Below are 20,904 nucleotides of genomic sequence, written 5' to 3' on the forward strand. Positions count from 1 at the left end.
ATCTAACCACCTCGGTACCTGAGGCTCTGTCTTCTTTCAATAAAATGTTACCATTAGAAAAAAGAAAGATAAATCACACATTAAAAGATGGAGTCAGTAAGATAAAAACATTTTAGAAAGAAGAAAATGGGAAAATTTTACATACATTTTTTTTTTAAAAATTTGTAATTTGTTTTTGCGATACATGTTAGTGATGTATTACAACTAATCTATAATAAAAAGTCAAAATAGGTAGAGATATTACCTTGAACGAAAAGATCCCAAAAATATCGTGATCCTGGCTTCTATCCGTCGAACTCTTCTCAAATCAAGTTTTTGGTGGTTGAATCAAATAGGTCTAGGACTTAAATTGTCATACAACAAAATCCTTGATGAATAACACAGAAATTGGTAATGGCAAAACTAAGTTTTATGCAACCTAAGCATCCTGCAAGTGATTTAGAGCCAATACAGAGCTATATCTAATGAGTCACGACCAGTACACACTTGATACAGGTGCAACTTTTGGTACTTACTGAAGCTGGGTTCCCGAATCGTATCATCCCTACCCCCCGCCACCAAATCTGTTCCGAATACAAATCCGATCCGAATACATATCAACAGATATTTTGGGCCATGTCCGTGACACAGATCCTCGACTTCTGGGCTTGCTCGATGTGCGTGGTTTAAGGGTGATTGCGCGCATCCGGAGGGAATTAGTCCCACTCTACAAAGTGGGGTGGGGACACCCTAGGTCCTGACATATGTTTTCATACATATTCGTGATTCTACCTTATTTCCCCCGAAATTTGCATCCGAAACCGAAATGGTCCTGTTTTTGTGGCAACCGATTCAATTACCAAAACTGAAATTTAAAACCTTGGTTTCTGTTGTATCCTTTCTTTTATTTTAATATAACAAGCAAAAAGGGCGTATGTTTGTCATGTGAGAATCATATTTTTTTTAACATATTCTCTTCATGAAACTTACTAGCATTGATAGAAAGTAGTCATGGGTACAGATGAACTTAGTTCTGGTTTAACTCAGTTTAATGAAATAAATCAATTAAGAAATGTGTATATACAATCTATATTTACATAAATGGTGAACAAAGTATGTCTATAGAACTTATGGTGTAACTTTTTTTTATTTTAACCTTAGGAAATAAACTACTCAGGAAAGAAAAAATGCATCAGTGCCAAATTAAATTTAACATTTCAGAGTTTAAAGAAGCATAATGTAATTTCTCTCTTGACGGTGTATTTGCCTTCCCAATTTCAAAGCATGGTACAACCAATTTTATTCCGCTGAACCTTATCACAAACCAGACAATCTATTTCTATTTTTATTCACGCCCAACATCATATTCCTCGCAATCTCTCTCCTCATTTCTCAAACAACTGCTTCAAACTTCCACTTCACCAATGTGAAGAATCTCAAAATCTTATCCACGAGAATGATCTCCCCTCATCTCTTGAAAACCCCAAAGATGATGTTATGAATGTGTCTGTTTTTGTGAGAGATAATGGGTGTGGTAGTTTACAGTTTCTACATAGCGACATGCATAATTGTGGTGTAGACCTTACATTTTGTTTTTTTAGAGTGGTTGGGATGCCCATTTACAATTTTATAGACACTAAATTGTGGTGACAGTTTTGGGAAATTAACTTTAGTAACCCGCTCCCCATCTCCTTAGAAAGTACGAGGGGGGCTTCTCTCTATTTATAGTATATTCATGCTCCAAAAGGAAAAACCAGTTGGAGTCCATGGAGAAGCAATGTAAGTTGTTGGCAAACTATCAAGCTCGACCTCGTTTACAATAATCTTTTTTGTTATTGGAGTATTATTATTTACCAAATTCTTTGAAAATATCAGCATCTCCAGATCATCATGATAGGGAATATGCTTCAACTTTTCTGCATAAATACATGCATGATCTAACCATTCAAAAAAATGAAAATAAAATACATGCATGATCTATACGTGTGTCAGTGCTTGTAACTGTTTTTTTGTGGTCATTTGCAATTTACTGTCCATGTATCTGTAGTTGTATATTGGGTAGCCAATTAAAAGTATATTTAGAAGGTGGCTGCTGCCATTAGTCACTGGTCCTACCTCTCCTATTTCCACCAGTTGCTTCCATAATTGCTAGGGTGGGAAACGAATTCGGGGAGCGAAACATGAAACAAAAACAGAAAATTGCAGAGAAAAAGAGAGGGGAACAAGAAACAGTAAAGCGATAGAAAATCACATGAGAAATGCACTGAGAAACGTCTTAGGAAATGCATAGAAACATTTCAGAAATGTTATAGAGACGCAAATGAAAACACATGAAACCGTAGTTTTAAGACTCCCCCGTGTCCGCGTCAACTCCCTCGAGTCGACTCCCTTTTACTTTTGCCTCGTTTCGCGTTGCGCCGCATCCGCGTATTGCCCTAAAGAGTCAATGAAAACTCCTTTGACTCTCGAATTATGACCGCGTCAACCGAGTACTCGACCGCGTCATGCCGAGTCGACTAGGATTTTCTTTGGCCGTGTTCCACGCCTCATCCACGTTTTTAAACACTGCATGAAACACAAAGAAAACATGAAATATGTGGTTTTTAAAATTTAAAATTTGTTAATTTCATATTTCTTTTTTTATTTTTTATAACATATTCTATTGTTTTCCCAAAATTTTTGGTGTGTTTTTTTCAAAACGATTTTCGTAAGTTTCACACATGTTTTGCACACATTTCACATATGTTTTCTACAAGTTTTCCATACATTTCTCAAGGTTTCACACATGTTTCACATAAGTTTCTCATGTGTTTCAGAAACGTTTCCCCAAATTGTTCTATCATTTTCAGAAACGTTTCCGAAACACGTTTTAGGTGAAACGAGTTTCCCACCCGTCCAAGAAGTTTCTGGCTACTATGGTCTCTTCACAAATACATTGTGATCTGTCAGGTTCATCTCGTTCTGTGTGCCCACATGGGTGTGCAATGGCACATACTTCACAGGGATTGAAATATCATTACTTTCCAATTGTTGAATAGTAGTAGCCTTACATCTAACAATAGCTCGCTCTTATTTAGTCGAAGAACTGCTTTCTTCTTTTTCTGCAAATGTCATGTTCTTTACTGTTGTATAGTCAAATTTATCATTGGATGCCATTTCAGAATCACATATACAAATATGGTTTTGCATTCATAAAAAAGTTCCTAGTTTTTTATTATGGCCGGATTTCAGTGACTTCTTTTTTGGAACATTCTGAACGTTTGCTCATTCTAATAAAAATAAGCTCAACCTTATTGTCAGCTTGAGCAAAGAGTGAATGAGGTGGCCCACTTTTACTCATCTTCTAGTAAAAAACAGCTCAACAATTCTAAAGGTAGCTCAGTTATGAAGGATCGAGATAGGGAAAAGCATTTCGCAAGCAGTAAAAAGCAACTAGATGCAACTCGTAGGGAAGCTGCCTCTACAAAGAGAATGCAGGAGCTTATGCGCCAATTTTCTACCATATTGCGCCAGGTAATTTAGAACTTTCCACTTTCTCTCTGTAATCTTTGGTTAGTTAATGTATGCATCATGCATTAAAAATTAGAGCATGCTATTTCCATATTTAATTCTTAGAGTGTGCACCATGCATTAATCGTTAGAACATGCTATTTCCATATAATACTTAGGGTGTATTATTTTTTCTCTTTCTCTGGCTATTTTTCACAAGCTTGTCCTGAGTTACTTTATGAAAACTGTTTAACTTGATTACGGAGAAAATCCCTTGATATGGGTTGCCTCCATCTTGGATTCAATATTAGCTATATGCAATCTTACAAACAAACTAACATGTTAGAAGGTGTAGGTATATGCCTAAGGGCATTATGTTCTTTCTACTCTCTCTCTTAATATAAATACATAACTGAGGGGGAGCAAGTCTCCAACTCACTCTCTTTCCCTCATTCTCTTCTCCTCTCCCACTCTCAACATGGTATCAGAGCCTTAGGGTTTTGATCCCCTAGGGACCACCATTGTTACCCCTTCCTCCTCCTCCTACTTCTTGTTACTCACCCAAACCCAAATCCTCCATCGCTGCCCCTTCACACCCCCCACCCCAAACCCCCTCACCCTCGCCCCGCTCTCTGTCCAGCCCCCCTCCTCGCACCTCTCTGTCCAACCCCCCTCCTCGCACCACCCTCACGCTCGCCCCTCTCTGTTCAGCCTCCTCCTCGCACCACCCTCACCCTCACCCCTCTCTCTGTTCATTGCCCCCCTTCTTGCACCACCCCCTCACCACCTCCTTGCTTCCCTCCTCACCAAAACCCTAAACCCTACACCCTCTCCATCATTCCTTTGCAACCCTCCTTCTCCCTTTGAAACCCCAATCTAGACCCACTTCTCTAGGTCTTACGACCTAATCCCCCCCCCTCTCTCTCTCTCTCGGGTTCTACACCACTCCCCTTAATGGCGTAAATCATCTTAGATCACTTTTATCCATTTTCGCAGCCCCGGTCAATGTTAATTGTTTCTCTTCTCCTTATTGCACGCCAAGTGTTTGCTGAAATGTCCGAATTAGGTGTTGTGCATCTGATTTCATCTCCTAGCCTCTATTCTCCTCCTGGCTAGTGATCATATGTCTCGTTCTGCTATGTCTCTTCATTGGAGCCGCGGTATCATGGCTGGGCCATTCGTGTGATTCTTCACCTCTCTATTGTTTATCCTCCTCCGTCGTTGTGGTTGAGACTTGAGAGTGTATATATCTTTCTGTCACCATGGATCCTCATGTTAGTTTGACTCATACTATCAGATCGACTCCTCCACCTTCGGCTACCTTCTCGAGCTGTTCCCCTTCTATGGAGGCTTCTTTCCCACAGATGACTTATGTCTCACTTGAAGGGTCCATTCCATCGGACCATCCCTCACAGGGGTCCTCCCTCATGCGCAGCGCTGTATGTAGCCTCATGGGTTTAGTGCCCCTTCTGCTGATACTTTTATTCTTGGCGCGTATGTTGGTGGTGGCCATTCTAGCTGTGGGGGTGATCGCTTTGCCTGAGGTCAGGGCCGTCGAGGCCGTGTTCATGGCCGTGAATTTGTGGGCGGCCGTGTCCGTGTCGCTGGTGGGTGTGGGCGCCCTTACTGCACTCCTTATCAGGCAGCATGACATTCTTTGGTTACGTACTATGCCTCTACATCCTCCTTTGTTGGACCAGTAGCACATGATGACTGTTTTCTTTTCTCCAAGGCCGAGTATGATGAGTTTTTGCGCCTGCGTGCACACCGCTGAGCACCTAATGCGCCCTTTGCACATCCCAGTAGTTCACCAACTTTGCTTCTTACTACCTCTGGCTATTGGATTACTGATTCCGGGGCCTTCAATCATCTGACGGGTAACTCTGCTTTCCTTAGTTCGTTTAAACCTTCATCCGACCTCTACTATTACTCTGGCCGATGGGCCCACTGCACCCATCTCTAGTATTAGTACTATTTCCCCTCACTCGGGTCTTATCTTATCATCGGTACTCTGTGTTCCTAAGTCACCCTTTAATTTACTTCCTGTTATCCAACTTACCACGAGTCTTAACTGTTCTGTCTCTTTCTTCCCCTCATTGTGTTTTTCAGGATATTTCGACTGGAAAGACGATTGCTTTGAGTCCTGTGGTAAATGGTCTCTATCACCTTGACTTTGACCCTCCTTGTGCCGTGTTGCATACTTCTATTGATGCATATTAGTGCATTGCCGTCTTAGCCATCCCTCCCTTCAGCGACTTCAACAGTCCTTTGTTCTTTCTAGCCCTCTTCAGCCCTTTCAGTGTGAGTCCTGTAAGCTCGGGAAGTACCATCATGTGTTCTTCCCGTCCAGGGTGATTATTTGCATCTCGAATCCATTTGAGCTAGTACATTCTGATGTCTAGGGCCCTTCCCGGGTTCTGTCCTTTCTTGGTTACCGATATTTCATCATTTTTGTTGATGATTTCTCCCGTATGACCTGGTTTTTTCTTCTTAAGGACTGCTCGCAGGGCTTTACTGCTTTTCATGCCTTCCATGCCGAGGTTACTACCCAATACAATTGCCGTCTTAAATGTTTGCGCACCGACAATGCTTCGGGAATACTTCTCTGCCTCTAATGGCTTTCAGGATTTCTTATCCCATGGATTGTCCATCAGTACTCTTGTGCCTACACCTCTTAGCAAAATGGTGTCGCCGAGAGAAAACTTAGGTATCTGCTTTATATTACCCGTACACTTCTCTTTCAAATGCGGGTCCCTAAAGCCTATTGCGGGGATGCTGTGCTTATCGCCTATTTTTTGGCTAATACGCTTTCCTCCTCTATCCTTGATGGTAAATCTTCCTTTTCGATCTTACATCCTTAGTGGGATCCTTTTTCTCTCACACCTCGGGTCTTTTGGTGTGTTTGCTTTGTTCACCACCTCAATCCTGGTCTCGATAAATTGGACCCTCTAGTGGAGCGCTGTGTCTTCCTAGGCTACTCTCGTACCTAGAAGGGTCATCGCTGTTAAAGCCCCCGCTTACGCAGGTTGTTCATTTCCGCCGATGTGACCTTGTTTGAGTCCGAGCCCTACTTCCTTCCTTCACATGAGCGTAGTCCTGCTGTGCTCGACTCAGTGATCACCCTTTCTCTTCCGATTCTTTCTGACCCGGTTGAGTCCTCTTCTCCTCCATTAGAAGTGCCCATGGTTCCTCCTATATCAGATTCTGCACCATTACCGGTATTGACGGCTCCTCCTTCTGCTACTACGAAAACCTATCAGCAGCGTTGGCGCGCAGTCTCACCACCTTCACCTCTCGAGGCATCGTCTTCTCAGCCAGAGATATCGACATCTACCTCTCAGGTACCTTCTTTTCCCTCTTATGATGCTGTTAAAGTATAAAAGATAAATAACGCCTTTCTCCAACATCTTAAGCTTTTGGAGAAGTTGGTAAGGTAACATGGTATTAGAGCCAAAGGTCTCGAGTTCAAACCTCCCGGATAGCAAAAATCCACATGCGATGGTCGGCCCAAAGTGGGACCACATGTGCCACATGTTTGCCATGTGGGCCACACCTGCGAGGGAGTGTTGAAGTATAAAAGATAAATAACGCCTTTCTCCAGCAGCTTAAGCTTTTGGAGAAGTTGGCAAGGTAACAGATGCCATTCTAAAATCTCCTATTGCTTTACGTACTCGCTCTCGTTCTACTGCCCATCCTATTTCTAACTTTGTTTCCTACGATAATCTAACTCTTGTCTTTCGAAGCTTTGTGTCTTCTTTGTCTTCTGTCTCTTTTTTGCAGTCTATGCCTGAGACCCTCGCTCACCCGGGGTGGCGCTGCCATGGACCTATGAATGGGTGCTCTTCAAACGAATGACTTGGGATTTGGTTTCTCTTCCTTCGGGTGCTCGCCCAGTGGGATGTGGATGGGTTTTCTCCGTCAAATATTTGCTGGATGGGGATAGTTGAGCGCCTGAAGGCGCGATTAGTTGCGAAGGGGTATACACATGCATTTGGGGTTGATTACACAGAAACCTTTTCTTCCGTTGCCAAGATTCCCTCTGTTGTGTTGCTTTCCATGGCCGTTAACCTTGGTTGGCCCCTCTATCAGCTAGATGTGAAGAACACTTTTCTTCATGACGACCTCATTGAGAAGGTATACATGGAGCAACCTCCTGGGTATGTTGCTCAGGGGGAGATGTCTTCCTCCGTGTGTCACTTGCGAAAATCTCTCTATGGCTTAAAACAATCTCCTCTTGTGTGGTTTGGGAGATTCAGTAAAGCTGTCATGTGTTTTGGCATGAAACAATGCGTCGTCGATCACTCTGTTTTCAGTCATCAGTCCGCGGCTGGCTGTGTCCTGATAGTTTATGTTGATGATATTATCATTACTGGCAATAACTCAATGGGTATATAGAAATTGAAGGCCCTCTTGCAGAAAGTGTTTTCCACCAAAGATCTGGGTCGCTTAAGGTACTTTCTTGGAATTGAGGTAGCCTACTCCAGTAGAGACCCCTCTGTCTCGCACAAAGAAAGTATGTGTTGGATTTATTAGATGAGACATGTTATCTTGGGGTGAAACCTGCTGCTGTGCCCATGTACCCCAATGTGAAACTCCGTCCAAAGGAAGGTGACTTGTTAGATGACCCTGGCAGATACTGAAGGTTGGTTGGCAAACTCATATATATAATAGTCACTCGCCCAGACATTTCATGACATTTCATTTGTTGTAGGGGTAGTCCGTCAGTATATGAGCTCACCTCGTACCTCTCACTGGGCTGCGGTGCTTCAGATTCTCAGGTACTTGAAAGGCGCTCCAGGGAGAGGCCTATTATTTAAGAAACATGGTCATATAGAGATAGAAGGTTCTCTGATGCTGATTGGGCAGGATCTCCAGCAAATATGAGATCAACCATTGGATATTGCCCCTTTGTAGGAGGTAACTTCGTATCATGGCGAAGCAAGAAACATGATGTCATACCAAAATCTAGTGTAGAAGCCGAATACAGGGCCATGGCTCACACGAGTGGAGAACTGATCTGGTTGCGCTCCCTTTTGTCAGAGATTGGTATCGCTCATTGATATTGCTACAAATCCGGTCTTCCATGAGCAGACTAAACACATAGAGGTCGATTGCCGTTTCATTCTCCCGAGAATCCAGAAGGGTGAGATATGCACAATTTTTACTAGATCAGTGGATCAGCTGGCTGATGAAAATGCAGCCCAGTGAACGAGGCTCCCGCCATTGCGGGGTCTAGCGAGGGTTAGATGTACGCAGCCTTACCCCTGCTTTGCAGAGAGGTTGTTTCCGTGACTCGAACTTGTGACCACTAGGTCACAATGGAGCAACCTTACCGTTGCGCCAAGGCTCACCCTCTAAATCCTTAAGCCTAAGTTGAGCGATATTTGTAACAAGCTGGGAATGCATGATATATACATTCCAGCTTGAGGGGGAGTGTTAGAGGGTGTATGTATATGCCTAAGGGCATTATGGTCTTTGTACTCTTTCTCTCTTAATATAAATACATTAATTCTGCTCCCCCTCACTCTCTCTCAATTTCTTCTCCTCCTCAAATCTCAACATAGTTGTAAATTTCGGCCGATTAGTTTTAAATTTTGGCCAAATATTTCGGGTTCGGTTTGGACCGAAACCGAAAGTACATTGAATTGGATTTGTTCAGGATTTACCCGAGATTTCCCTGAAATTTTGCAGAAATTATGAAATTTTACCGAAATTTCATTTTCACCCTTATTTACAAAATTTCTACTGAAATGTTAGAGATTTACACCGATATTTTAAAAATTTTCACTTAAATTTAAAGATTTCCACTGAAATTATCGAAATTTCCATGGAAGTTTTATACATTTTGGTGGAATTTAAAAAAAATAAAAATAAAAACTGAATTTTTTGTCGAAGTTTTACATGATTTCAGCCAAATTTCCACCGAAACCTGGTGGCCGAAACCGACACCGAAACTGTCATTTAAAACCTTTCAGGCTAAGATTCCCCTGACTTTTCAGGTTGCCAGGATTGCCACAACAATTGTACATTCGGAACTAAAATGTAAAAACATCCATCTTTAGGAGGTTTGGACTTTGGACATGTCAGTATCCGAAAAACAACTAGAAATGGCTGTTAATACCCATTAGTCTGAAGAGAAATAGGAGGAATCTGATCCACTTTCTCTCTTCTAATTATCTAGTAGTGAGGCAACAGCTTACAAAGGCGATAATCCTGCCTGGCCCAAGAGGATGAAGGTCTTCTTTTAAGAGAATGCATACATCGACTGACGGCCCGAGAGGATGAATGTCTTCTCCTAATTGCATGCATTTATGTACTGACAGCCCATGCTGCATATGCTGGATTTGGTCATGTGTATTAATTTCAGACCAATCTGTGACTCACTTGGATCCTCTAACAACTTCTCATCTTTAGAATTATATTGCTGATTAGGGTCCACAGAAGAATTTATGGGCTGGATTCTCATTTTCCAGTTTCTTCAAGCAGTTCGAAGTTGTACTGCTGCTGAGATGAAGATTCCCTTCTACGTTCTATTGCAAGATATTTCTTTAGCTTCATGATGAAATTTGAAACATGGTCTGTATCATTTTGATTTACTAACAAAATAGTGGTAATGTTTACAGTCACTGAGCCAGATGGTTTCTTGTGAACCCCTAGTTAAGCCTAGTACAAAACTCCTCGAGCCATGTCCTAGGTGATTGCTCCAGCTTTTCTCTATTATAGGAAGTTATGATGCACTACACATCATCTCAAACTGCTCCATCATAGCATATGCGTTCTCTAGGTTGATTTTTAGGATAAGATGCCTCAAACAATCATTATCATGAATTAACTGCCTTATGTGGAATACCATTAAATATTTATCTTTTCAAAGCCCACTAATTGAGGCGAAATACTAAAGGCTATTAATCGATCTTTTTAATCATGCATACACTTCTTTTTCCTTTTTTTTTTTGTAAACTTTCGGTGCTCACCATATGTAAAATCACGCTACTTCTTGTTGCATGCCCAATCCTTTCTCTTTGTTATTTTAAAACTATTGGGCCCTTCAATTTAAACTGATTGCATGCCGTGGAATCCCATTCCTTAGATATATTTAAGTTTAGAAACAGTCTATACTTTTCATTACTGAGCGGGCCATTGTCCTTACGAAGTATGACTTTCTTTGCCAGATCACCCAACACAAATGGGCTTGGCCCTTCATGCAACCTGTAGATGTTGAAGGACTTGGTCTACATGACTACTATGAGGTTATGTTTCTTGTTACTTTCATATCCTTCTTTACAAGCATCCTTTTCTTTTCAGGAACATTTCTTTATTATGCAAGATCATTTATGTGCTTCATGTATCAATTTCAATTTTAGAATCTATACATGGCTTGCGATTTTCTTTTTATTTTCCCTTTTTTTCAAAGTAATGATTTATCAATGAAGAAAGATCAGGGCGATTTCAATTGAAGATCATTGAAATAAAAGGACAACCCAAAGCAGAAAAAAAGAAGATATGGAGAACTCAATCATTGGCAGCAAAGTTAACCTCCCAGTTAGCTTCTTGGATGCATGTTTCTAAATTTCCCCTAAACAACTGTAATGTTTCCATTTCCATCTCCATTGAAACGAAATCTCAATGAATTTTGTTTTACATCATTATTTCTGATTGAAATTTCCTAAATTCCACCGAAAGTCCCGAAATTTGACCGAAATTCCTGCAATTCGACCGAAATGCTCAGGAAAAAAAAGAAGGAAAGGAGTTATGATTTACATCTTATAAAGCTATTCACATTATATTGATATAGAGTTGGGGTCCTTGGAGAGGAGACCGGTCATTGTATTGTCTTATACTTCATTAGATTGTACTTTTTATTGACTTTACTGTTCCACACATGTGCAACAGCACATGTCACTGGTGTTCGATGTGATTAAGCCATTATGGATGGCTTTCTTGCTTATGTGATGGTTTCTAAGAATGTACTTGTGATTATTTTAGCATATCCCAAAGTTTCATCTTGAAATTTCATCATTTGTCTATGTTTCCATACATTTCCGTGATTTGACTGGATTTCTACAGAAACTGAAATGTTTGTTTCTACGCCGACCGAAACCGAAATTTAAAACCTTGCTTAGTGGATATGATGATATCGATAAGTGAGCTCTCATCTCTAGCAAATGTCTAGTATCTTTATGTGCCATCCACTAGTCTAGGGAAACTCTACACCCTTTTCACCCACATTATAACATTCAGTGAATACGCATTTACCTCAATGGGCCCATATAAAAAATATCCACCTTCTTGAACTCTACAAGACATAAAAAACTAACTCATGCCTTTTTTTAGTTATCCCTGATAATACATCAAATATTGGTTGGACTTGGATTTCCATTATGGTCACAATAGATGTTATGGGTGGACCTGCAAAAGCATGCTCCATCTTTTACCTACCTTCTCCTCCGCCTTGCATCGACTTGCAATACACTTCCTTCCAATATGGAGGAAGTCAGGGTTGTGTGCTCCTCACTCATTCGAATCCAAAAACCGATATTTATTTGTCATCACCAGGTTGTCTTCATTATTTCACCAAATGAAGTGACTCAACGGAGCACATTCTAATGGCAAATCTTTGGTATCTTGTCTACCTGCTAACACAATTTGGATTCATATAATGGTTTCCACTTTCCAATCTAATTAAATTTTGGACCGTAGTAGAAATATTAGGATGATTATAAGTACAAATCTAGAGCAAATTTCAACCTAATATCTTCAAGAGAAAAAATTCTCTTGGTGAGAAAGGTCACTTTGGGCAAGTTAAGGCCTTCCAAATAAAGTCAATTAGTCAGATGATGGATAAAGAAGACTAATTTATTATTAAAAAAGTGTATATGTTGTGCAAATGTAGAATGTTTATTGATGCAATCCACAATGTGGCATCACATTTTATATCAACTTATCAAGCCTCTGCCTTCTAAGACACCCAAGTATCTTTAGGTCTAGATTAGTTCTTCAATTCCAATCAAAGGTCTACAAGAATTTGATATCATCCTAAATAAATTTGGGGAGGCCCTGAGTTAATACCTCTAGGCCATATATACTAAATAGAGGAGTATACATGCTTCATCATCATCTCTTAATCTAATGGTCATAAAATTGCTAGATCACCTACCTTCAATACGATCACACTGTTGATCATGATCGGTTCCCCCCTCCCTCACATGGTATCTGAATCCTTTCAAACATGTCAGAATGGTTGCAACTTCTTTGGGAAAAAGAACTTGAATAACTTCATTTTTCTAGTGGAGTCATCATTTTCTATTAGAAATGTTATGTCATTTACAGTATCCTATATCTTGATTATGGGTATGCTTTATACAAGAAAAACTAGAAAAAGAATTTTTTTGAAAAGCTATGCAAGCGAAAACTAAAGAATCCTCTTCCTTTCCATGCGGCAACTCTACTATAAAAAAAGGTTTTTTTACCAGATCCCAACATTTAATGATGATTCTCCTTGCCACATTTTATGCCCCACATATTTGATAGGTTGCACATTTGCATCACACTGGTCATCTTTAATAAAGGTCATCTTTAGCAGTAACCACATTCACCATGTGCACAAGATATGTTCCCTTGATTAGCACCAACTTGATGAGAGTAAGAATATACCTCAAATTGTAGCTCGATGATTGAAGAAAACACGTGTCAATTGGAGATGATTATTTTAAACGACATGTGAACTTTAATAGTCTTTATCCATGCAAGCTGGAAAGAAAAGTAGAGAAAGAAAGATGAAGCTAGAAGAAAGTGGGGATGAGAATAAATGGAAGAGAAAGAATTCCCGTGGGTTTTTCTCCTCATCCTACAAATATATTATGTTTATAATGTGCAAGGTTTTAGGTTTTGGTTTCAGTATGTGTTTTAATCATCATAGAAATGGAAACGTGTCGGTATTAGATGGAAAGTTTGATAGAAATCTTGCAAAATAATGGAAACGCATGGAAACATATGCAAATGAGCATTTAATATGAAACTCCAAGAAGTGCCAGCATATGCATAAATACACACTCAAAACAATTACTTAAGTTAAAAAACTTATCATAGTTCTTTAACAACATTGGACACCTAGTGACATGTGCTGTCCTACATGTTTAATAATTTAGTACATACCATATTTCACATGTAATTCATGTAAATATTTATACATAATATACAAAGCACATTTCACGTGCAGTTCGTATAACAATTTATGTAATACATACTGTATGGTATACACTAATACACTTGACGGTTTTTGTCTCTCTGTGTGTTTTTTAGTAGGGATGAAAATAAAAATATTTCTGTTGTTTCATGTTGGTTTTATTGGAAATGTGAATCCATGATAATATGTTCCTTACATAAATTACAAAAAGTGTTATCAAGGCTATCCAATGACGGGTCTTATAAAAAGTGCATATGTCATAAAAAATAGGTCATATAAGTCAAAGAATAAGTGAGTACAACCTATCTCTTCAAGGCTTCCCTCAAGATGGTGGCATGGTGCATAAATGTCATCCGTGCCCAGCTTGGAACAAATACTTCCATATTGACTACGTGCAAGAAACTTGATAATTATATCTGCCAGTTGATCTTTGGACTTCACATATGGTGTAGATATCACTTTAATGATGTTGAATACTGTATTAGGTTAGTTTAGACATTACTTGTATTAGTTAGGGGTATTGTAGTCATTGTATGTTGTTGCCCTAGTTTGGGCCTATATATACATCATATTCATGAGGAGCTCCCTAGTGGAGACTCTCCATCCTTCACTCCTCTTCTTCTTCCTCTCTTCTAACCCTAATCTCATTTCTAACATGGTATCAGAGCCAATGGGCTGATCCTTCAAGAAGGAAAGAAGAAGAGTCTATCTCCCTCCATGCCATCATCTCTTTCTCTCGTATCTCTCTCGTATCTCGTTTTCCTCTCTTTATCTCTCTATAGTTTCTCCCTCAATTCTTCTCCTCGCTCGTGTCCTTCCCTCCTCCTCCTCCCACTGCCCCTATTCCCTTTCCCCTAACCCCTCCATTCCTTGCTACAGTAACTGCTACAGCACCCGCTACAGTTCCGTTACAGTAACGCTACAGTAAATCGCTACAGTAACCTGCTACAATACCCAAATTAAAAAAAAAAAAAAAACCATTTCTATACCCTAGAAATCTCACTCTCTCTCTTTCATTTCGTCAAACCCATTTCGTTTTTAACCCATTTTCCCTCTATCGTATATCTCAAAACAAAACAAAAATCATGTTTGTATTACTTGTGTAAACCCATTTTGGGTTCTCCTCCACTCCAAAGCTCTATTTATTTTCTCTTCTCTATAGCTTTTTTGGCCTATGGCCTTTATCTTTCTCATCTTATCGTCAAGGTGCACCCCAAGTGTTTGATGAAATGTCTCAAAGGGGTTTTGTGCCTTGAAAGTGCTATTTTTGTTTCAAGTTGAAGGCCAAACCTCAACTTGAGGGGGAGTGTTGTCTTGTATTGTTTCTTGTTGTTCTCTTGTGCTTGTCTTGTTGTCGTCTTCTTATCATCTCTTTCTTTCTATTACCTTCTATGTCTTTTATGTAGTTCTTCAAGGCGCGTACCAAGTATTTGATAAAATATCTAAGAGAGGTGTGATGCCTTGTTTGTCATCTTTCCTTTTTTTCTTCTTCTCTACGGCGCACACCAAGCGTTTGATCAAATGTCCGAAAGCGGTGTAGTGCCTTGTTTGCCTTCTTTTCGTTACAAGTTGAAGGTATTTGACCTTTAACTTGAGAGGGAGTGTTTTCATGTAGTTCTTTGTGTCTTTTCTTAGGAGTATTGTCCACTTTGTTGTCTTTGCTTGAGGGGGAGTGTTGTTAGTGTTGTCTTTGTCTTCTTGAGGGAGTGTTGTCTTGTTGTCATGTCTTGTTTTTCATGTCTCTTCCTGTTGTCTGGCTTTATGCCTTATCTTCACCGGGCGATGGTTTCCCCGTCGTTGGTCGGTTATCTTCTTCCCTGTCTTTTTCTTATCTCGAGGAAACTGTTTCTCCGTCGACCTCTCATTAGGCGACGATGTTCATGCCGTCGACCTTCTTTCCAGACGATGGTTTCCCTATCGTTGTTCGGTTATCTTCTTCCTTTAATCTTGTTATCTTGAGGCGGCGGTTTCCCCGTCGACCTCTCATTAGGCGACGATGTTCATGCCGTCGACCTTCTTTCTAGACGATGGTTTCCCCATCGTTGGTTGGTTATCTTCTCCCTCCTTTTCCGGGCGATGGCTTCCGTATCCATCGTTGGTCGGCTCTCTTACAGGTGACGATCTTTTCCCGTCGACCTATCTTTTCCGGACAATGGTTTCCCCATCGTTGGTCGGCTCTTTTCAGGCGACGATGTTCATGCCGTCGACCTTGTCTCCAGGCGATGGTGTCCCCATCGTTGGTTGGTTATCTTCCTCTTCTTATCTTCAGGCGACGATTTTCATGCCGTCGACCTTGTCACCAAACGAGGGTTTCTCCATCGTTGTTTGGTTGTCTTCTCTATCTCTTCTTCTCTCCAAGCGACGGTTTCCCCGTCGACCTTGTCTTCGATGGTTTCCCCATTAGTTACTATGCTCTTCACTTGGCGTTGTGCTGCTTCGCCAATGTTCGTTGTGCGCACCTTTGGTGTGCCTCTTTTGCTTGCTGGATTGTAGCTGTTCTTGCCATGGCGCCTCCATTGCCCTCGAGATGCGGATATGTTCGCCGTGCTCTCATTCAGGGAGATGCCCTATTTGATCGCTCTCGTTGTTGTGCTACTTCAGGGGAGCTACTCTTTTGATGGACATTGATCTCGATGCTGTTCATGGTGGCCTTTGTTTTTTTGTTTTGTTTATGTTTTGCATTATGTATGTACCGCAAGTTTTATACCAAGCTGGATGTGCATGAGCTTCTTGTACTTTTTTAGTTGTTGACGTAGTTCTTTGTAGCAAGCTGGAGCTTCATAGTATATACACTCCAGCTTGAGGGGGAGTGTTGAATAATGTATTAGGTTAGTTTAGACATTACTTGTATTAGTTAGGGGTATTGTAGTCATTGTATGTTGTTGCCCTAGTTTGGGCCTATATATACATCATATTCATGAGGAGCTCCCTAGTGGAGATTCTCCATCCTTCACTCCTCTTCTTCTTCCTTTCTTCTAACCCTAATCTCATTTCTAACAAATGACAACCTTTCCATTGAATTAGGTTTTAAATTTCGGTTTCAGTTTTGATTTCCCTCACCTTGGAAACCGAAATGTTTCGGTTTCAGTTAGAAATTTCGGAGGAAAACACGTAAAATCACGGAAATGAATGAAAACATATGCAAATGGTAGAATTTTAAATGAAACTTCCAGAAATGCTATAATAAGCACAAATATACACTTAAAAACCATCACATAAGAAGACAATCATCCATAATGGTTTAATTATAGCAACGTGTAGTAACATGTCGTGCATATCTGATAATTGAGTACATATCACATTTCACATATAATTTATATAAATGTTTATACATACTGCATACAACACATTTATTTGCAATTCCTATAAATATAAGGGAAAAATATAGATACACCGCCTCAACTTTCTGACATTTTCAATGATAACCTTGACTTTTCAAAGTCATCAACGACACCCCCTGACTTTTTAGCGTATAGTTCAAAATTCATCAAATACACCCTCTGGCAATTTCTTTGTTCCCGTCAACCACGTCACGTAACAAACATTATTGAAAACTAAGGGGGTGTCATTGATGACTTCTAGAAGTTAGGCTTATCATTGAAAATGTCAGAAAGTTGAGGGGGTGTATCTGTATTTCTCCCCAAATATAATTTGTAACACACTGATGTTGCATTCCACCTTTTGTTTTGGTTTCGGTACCATTTCGGTGTGGATGGAAATGGAAACATTCTGATCATTTCATGTCAGTTTTGGTGGAAATTTAAAACCATGCCATGGACAATATAACGATCAATTTCAATAGTTTTAGTCCTCTAATGAAACATGAGATTGTTGGCAACGTATCTCGTAACTTGATTGTTGGGATGCATCTTTATAGGTTGAGAAGCCCTTTCAATAGATTTGGTCCTTTAATGAAACATGAGATTGTTGGCAACATATCTAGTAACTCGATTGTTGGAATGCATCTTTATAGGTTGAGAAGCCCTGAATCCTAGTTCTTCCATTAATGACTTTAACCATATTAATTCATAGGCTGTTTGAGCCATCACACGGTTCTCGGTTATGCACTAGGCCTCGCAACCCCATTTTGTTCAACGTAACTAGATTCCCTCCAACGAAGGTACTATAGGCAGTAGTCGATCGAGGGTGATCTTGCCCAATTTGCATATGAAAAACTTCCTACTCATAGACAAGATTTTAAATTTACATTTTGGTTTCGGTTGCTGCGAGAGCGGAAACGTTTCGGTTTCATTTGAAAATTTTGGTGGAAATCTTATAAAATCACGTAAAGATATGAAAACACATGCAAATGAAAGAATTTTAAGATGAAACTTCATGAAATCCTAGAATAAGCATAAATACACACTTAGAATCTATCACACGAGCAAGACAACCATCCATAATGGTTTAATAACATCAAACACCTAGTGACATGCACTTACATACCACATTTTACATGTAATTTATATAACTTTTTTGATCAAGTGTAATTTATATAAATATTCATACATATTCACCAAATTTCATATGCAATTCTTATAATTATAATTATGTAATCTAGTATACCACTAATGCACTCACAATTTTTTTATGCCTTTCGGTTTCGGTATCGTTTCGGTGGGGATGGAAACAGAAACATTTCAGTTATTTCATGTCGGTTTCGGTGGAAATTTAAAACCATGATCTTATATGATCGTTTTTCTTGAATACTGTTAATGCTACATTGAAGATGTAGAAAACAGAAGAGAAGAAGGTTTTGGGGAGAATGAGTGAATGAGAGAACTTGTCTCTAACGCATATATATATGCGTGGATACATATAGAAAGACATAGATACCCCTCAACAGGGGTGCGCCCATATACAATCATATGCAGCATTCCCCCTCAAGTTGGAGTATGTATATCATACATTCCCAGCTTGTTACATAAATCACTCAATCTACAGCTACTCAATGATTTTGTAAACATGATTTAGGAACATGCATCTGATAAAGAAGAGTCCTAGCTATGTCCACAAGATATAGAATTTTCCTCTCTGCAACACCATTTTGCTGAGAGGTATGGGCATAAGACGACTGGTGAATAATACCACTTGAAAACCATTAGAAATAGAGAAATATTCACGTGCATTATATGTGTGCAATTTCAGTGTAAAAAGAGCGAAATATATTAAAAATTTCATAATGATCTTTTATTACATATAACCAAGTCATCATTGAATAATCGTCCACACATATAAGAAAATACCGATACCCAAATAAAGGGGTCCACAGGGACCCCAAACGTCATGATGGACCACCTCAAACAGACATGGGACACAACTAAATGGACGTGACTTATATAGGAAACAAGATGGTGTTTTCCATACTGACAAGACTCACAGTGAAACTGACTAATTGGACCATACACAACTGAAGAATACTGCTCTGCAGACGATCAGATGGAGGGTGACCTAGACGGCAGTGCCACATGAATGACTCAACCGAAGTACTTAGCGCAGTAGGTGCGGGATCACCGTCAAGGTAATAGAGACCATCCACTTCATGACTGGAACCAATCCTCCTCCCAGTCGCTAGATCCTGAAAAGAACAATAAGAAGGAAAGAATGTCACTGAACAGTTAAGAGGACGAGTAAGTTAACTAACAGAAAGAAGATTACAGGGGAAACTAGGTACACATAAAACAAAAGAAAGAGATGAATGATAACTGACAGAAGTCTCTCATGTACCAGAAATGGGCCACTTTGCCCCATTAGCCAAAGTAAGCAATGTAGAAGTAGAATTAGGCTTAAAGGGGCTAAGGAGGCTACTATTACCAGTCATGTGATGTGAGGCTCTAGAGTCAATGAGCCATGAACTGGAATGACTGAGAGAGCAGGATAGGGTGCTACCTTCTGTTGCAAGTGGCAGTTGCTTGTTTCGCTTTATCCTGCAGGCGTGGTAGAAGAGACTCGTATTCAACGCGAGAGACCACTAAGGTGTTAGAAGAATCAGTAGAGGCAGCAGTGGGAGTCTCTGCAGGAGTCCCTGAAACATGTTGCGTAGCTCGAGAAGGTCGCAACGCTGTATGTAAATCATAGCAGAAATCAACAGTATGACCCTCCATATCACAATGGGAACAATAAATGGCTCCACTACCACTGGTGCTACAGCCTCCCCTTGAATCATGGACAAAACCACGGCCATGACCCCTGCGACCATGACCACGACCCCGTGTGTCTCTACTGTAACCAGACTGAACAACCAAAGCAGACTGCTCACCAATAGTATCACCGGAGCATCAGTACGCATTGCTCGCTGAACTCTAGAGAACACCTCATCCATGTTTGGTAATGTGCCAAGACCTAAGATTTGCGGATGAATAGGTAAAAACTCACGGCCCAGTCCATCAAAAAATCTAACATGCATCTCATTTTTCTGCTTCGCTAATACAACTAGATCAGTGGATGGAGGATGATAGACATCTAGCTACTCACATTGACTAACGAAATCCAAATGGTACTCAAAAACCGATCTCTCGCCCTACCCCACACTGAAGGAATCAGTTTAAACATCACAGATCCGAGTGAGATTGTTAGTCCTCGAATATAGAGTCTCTACACGTTACCAAACTGCACGAAAACAAATGGGTGTCTCGCCCCCTTTTTGTATCCAACGCTAAATCGACGGCCTGTGTATAAAATAAGAAGAATTCTTTGGATTTGAAGAAAAAAAAATGAAAAATTCATAAAATAAAAATTCATAAAATAATAAAAAAAATAAAAATAAACAACTTTGCTGACAATTACAGATTTTTTGTCTGGTGGGAAGAGTCCTCCGAATATTCTGTTCTGGTCTTGTATCAGTTTTGATATCGTGGAATACGAACAGAGAAGAGAGGGCGGGCTCATTACATTAAAAGATATGGGAATGCCCATTAAGTAACTGAGCGTGAGAGCCAAATGAATTGAAAGATTCATGTTTGATTCGGGAAGAGATCATGGAAGTTTAGTTGTGAAATGAATAGGAAGATAATCTACTTTCATTACGTGATTTATTAGATAATCGAAAACAGAGGATCTTGAGTACTATTCGAAATTTAGAAGAACTACGTGGAAGAGCCATTGAGCAGCTCGAAAAAGCCCGGGCTCGCTTACGGAAAGTGGAAATGGAAGCAGATGAGTTTTTAGAGTGAATGGATACTCTGAGATAGAACAAGAAAAGGAGAATTTGATTAATGCTACTTATAATAATTTGGAACGATTAGAAAATT

At 40.0% G+C, this 20,904-nt stretch overlaps 1 protein-coding gene across 3 annotated transcripts in view; it reads left to right on the top strand.

Annotated features, from left to right (window-relative positions):
- The window catches only part of LOC143889955 (transcription factor GTE6-like), an 88,853-nt gene that overhangs the window by 30,814 nt on the left and 37,135 nt on the right, over window positions 1-20,904 (top strand). For all 3 annotated transcript variants that reach the window (XM_077394371.1, XM_077394370.1, XM_077394372.1), the window contains 2 exons: window positions 3,280-3,492; window positions 10,641-10,718. In XM_077394371.1, coding sequence (XP_077250486.1) covers window positions 3,280-3,492; window positions 10,641-10,718 — 291 coding nt within the window. The remainder of the gene's footprint in view (window positions 1-3,279; window positions 3,493-10,640; window positions 10,719-20,904) is intronic.

The sequence above is a fragment of the Tasmannia lanceolata genome, unplaced genomic scaffold (assembly GCF_043159265.1).
Source record: "Tasmannia lanceolata isolate RefF3 unplaced genomic scaffold, GAP_Taslan_0.1 ptg000013l, whole genome shotgun sequence".
NCBI classification, from domain to species: Eukaryota; Viridiplantae; Streptophyta; class Magnoliopsida; order Canellales; family Winteraceae; genus Tasmannia; species Tasmannia lanceolata.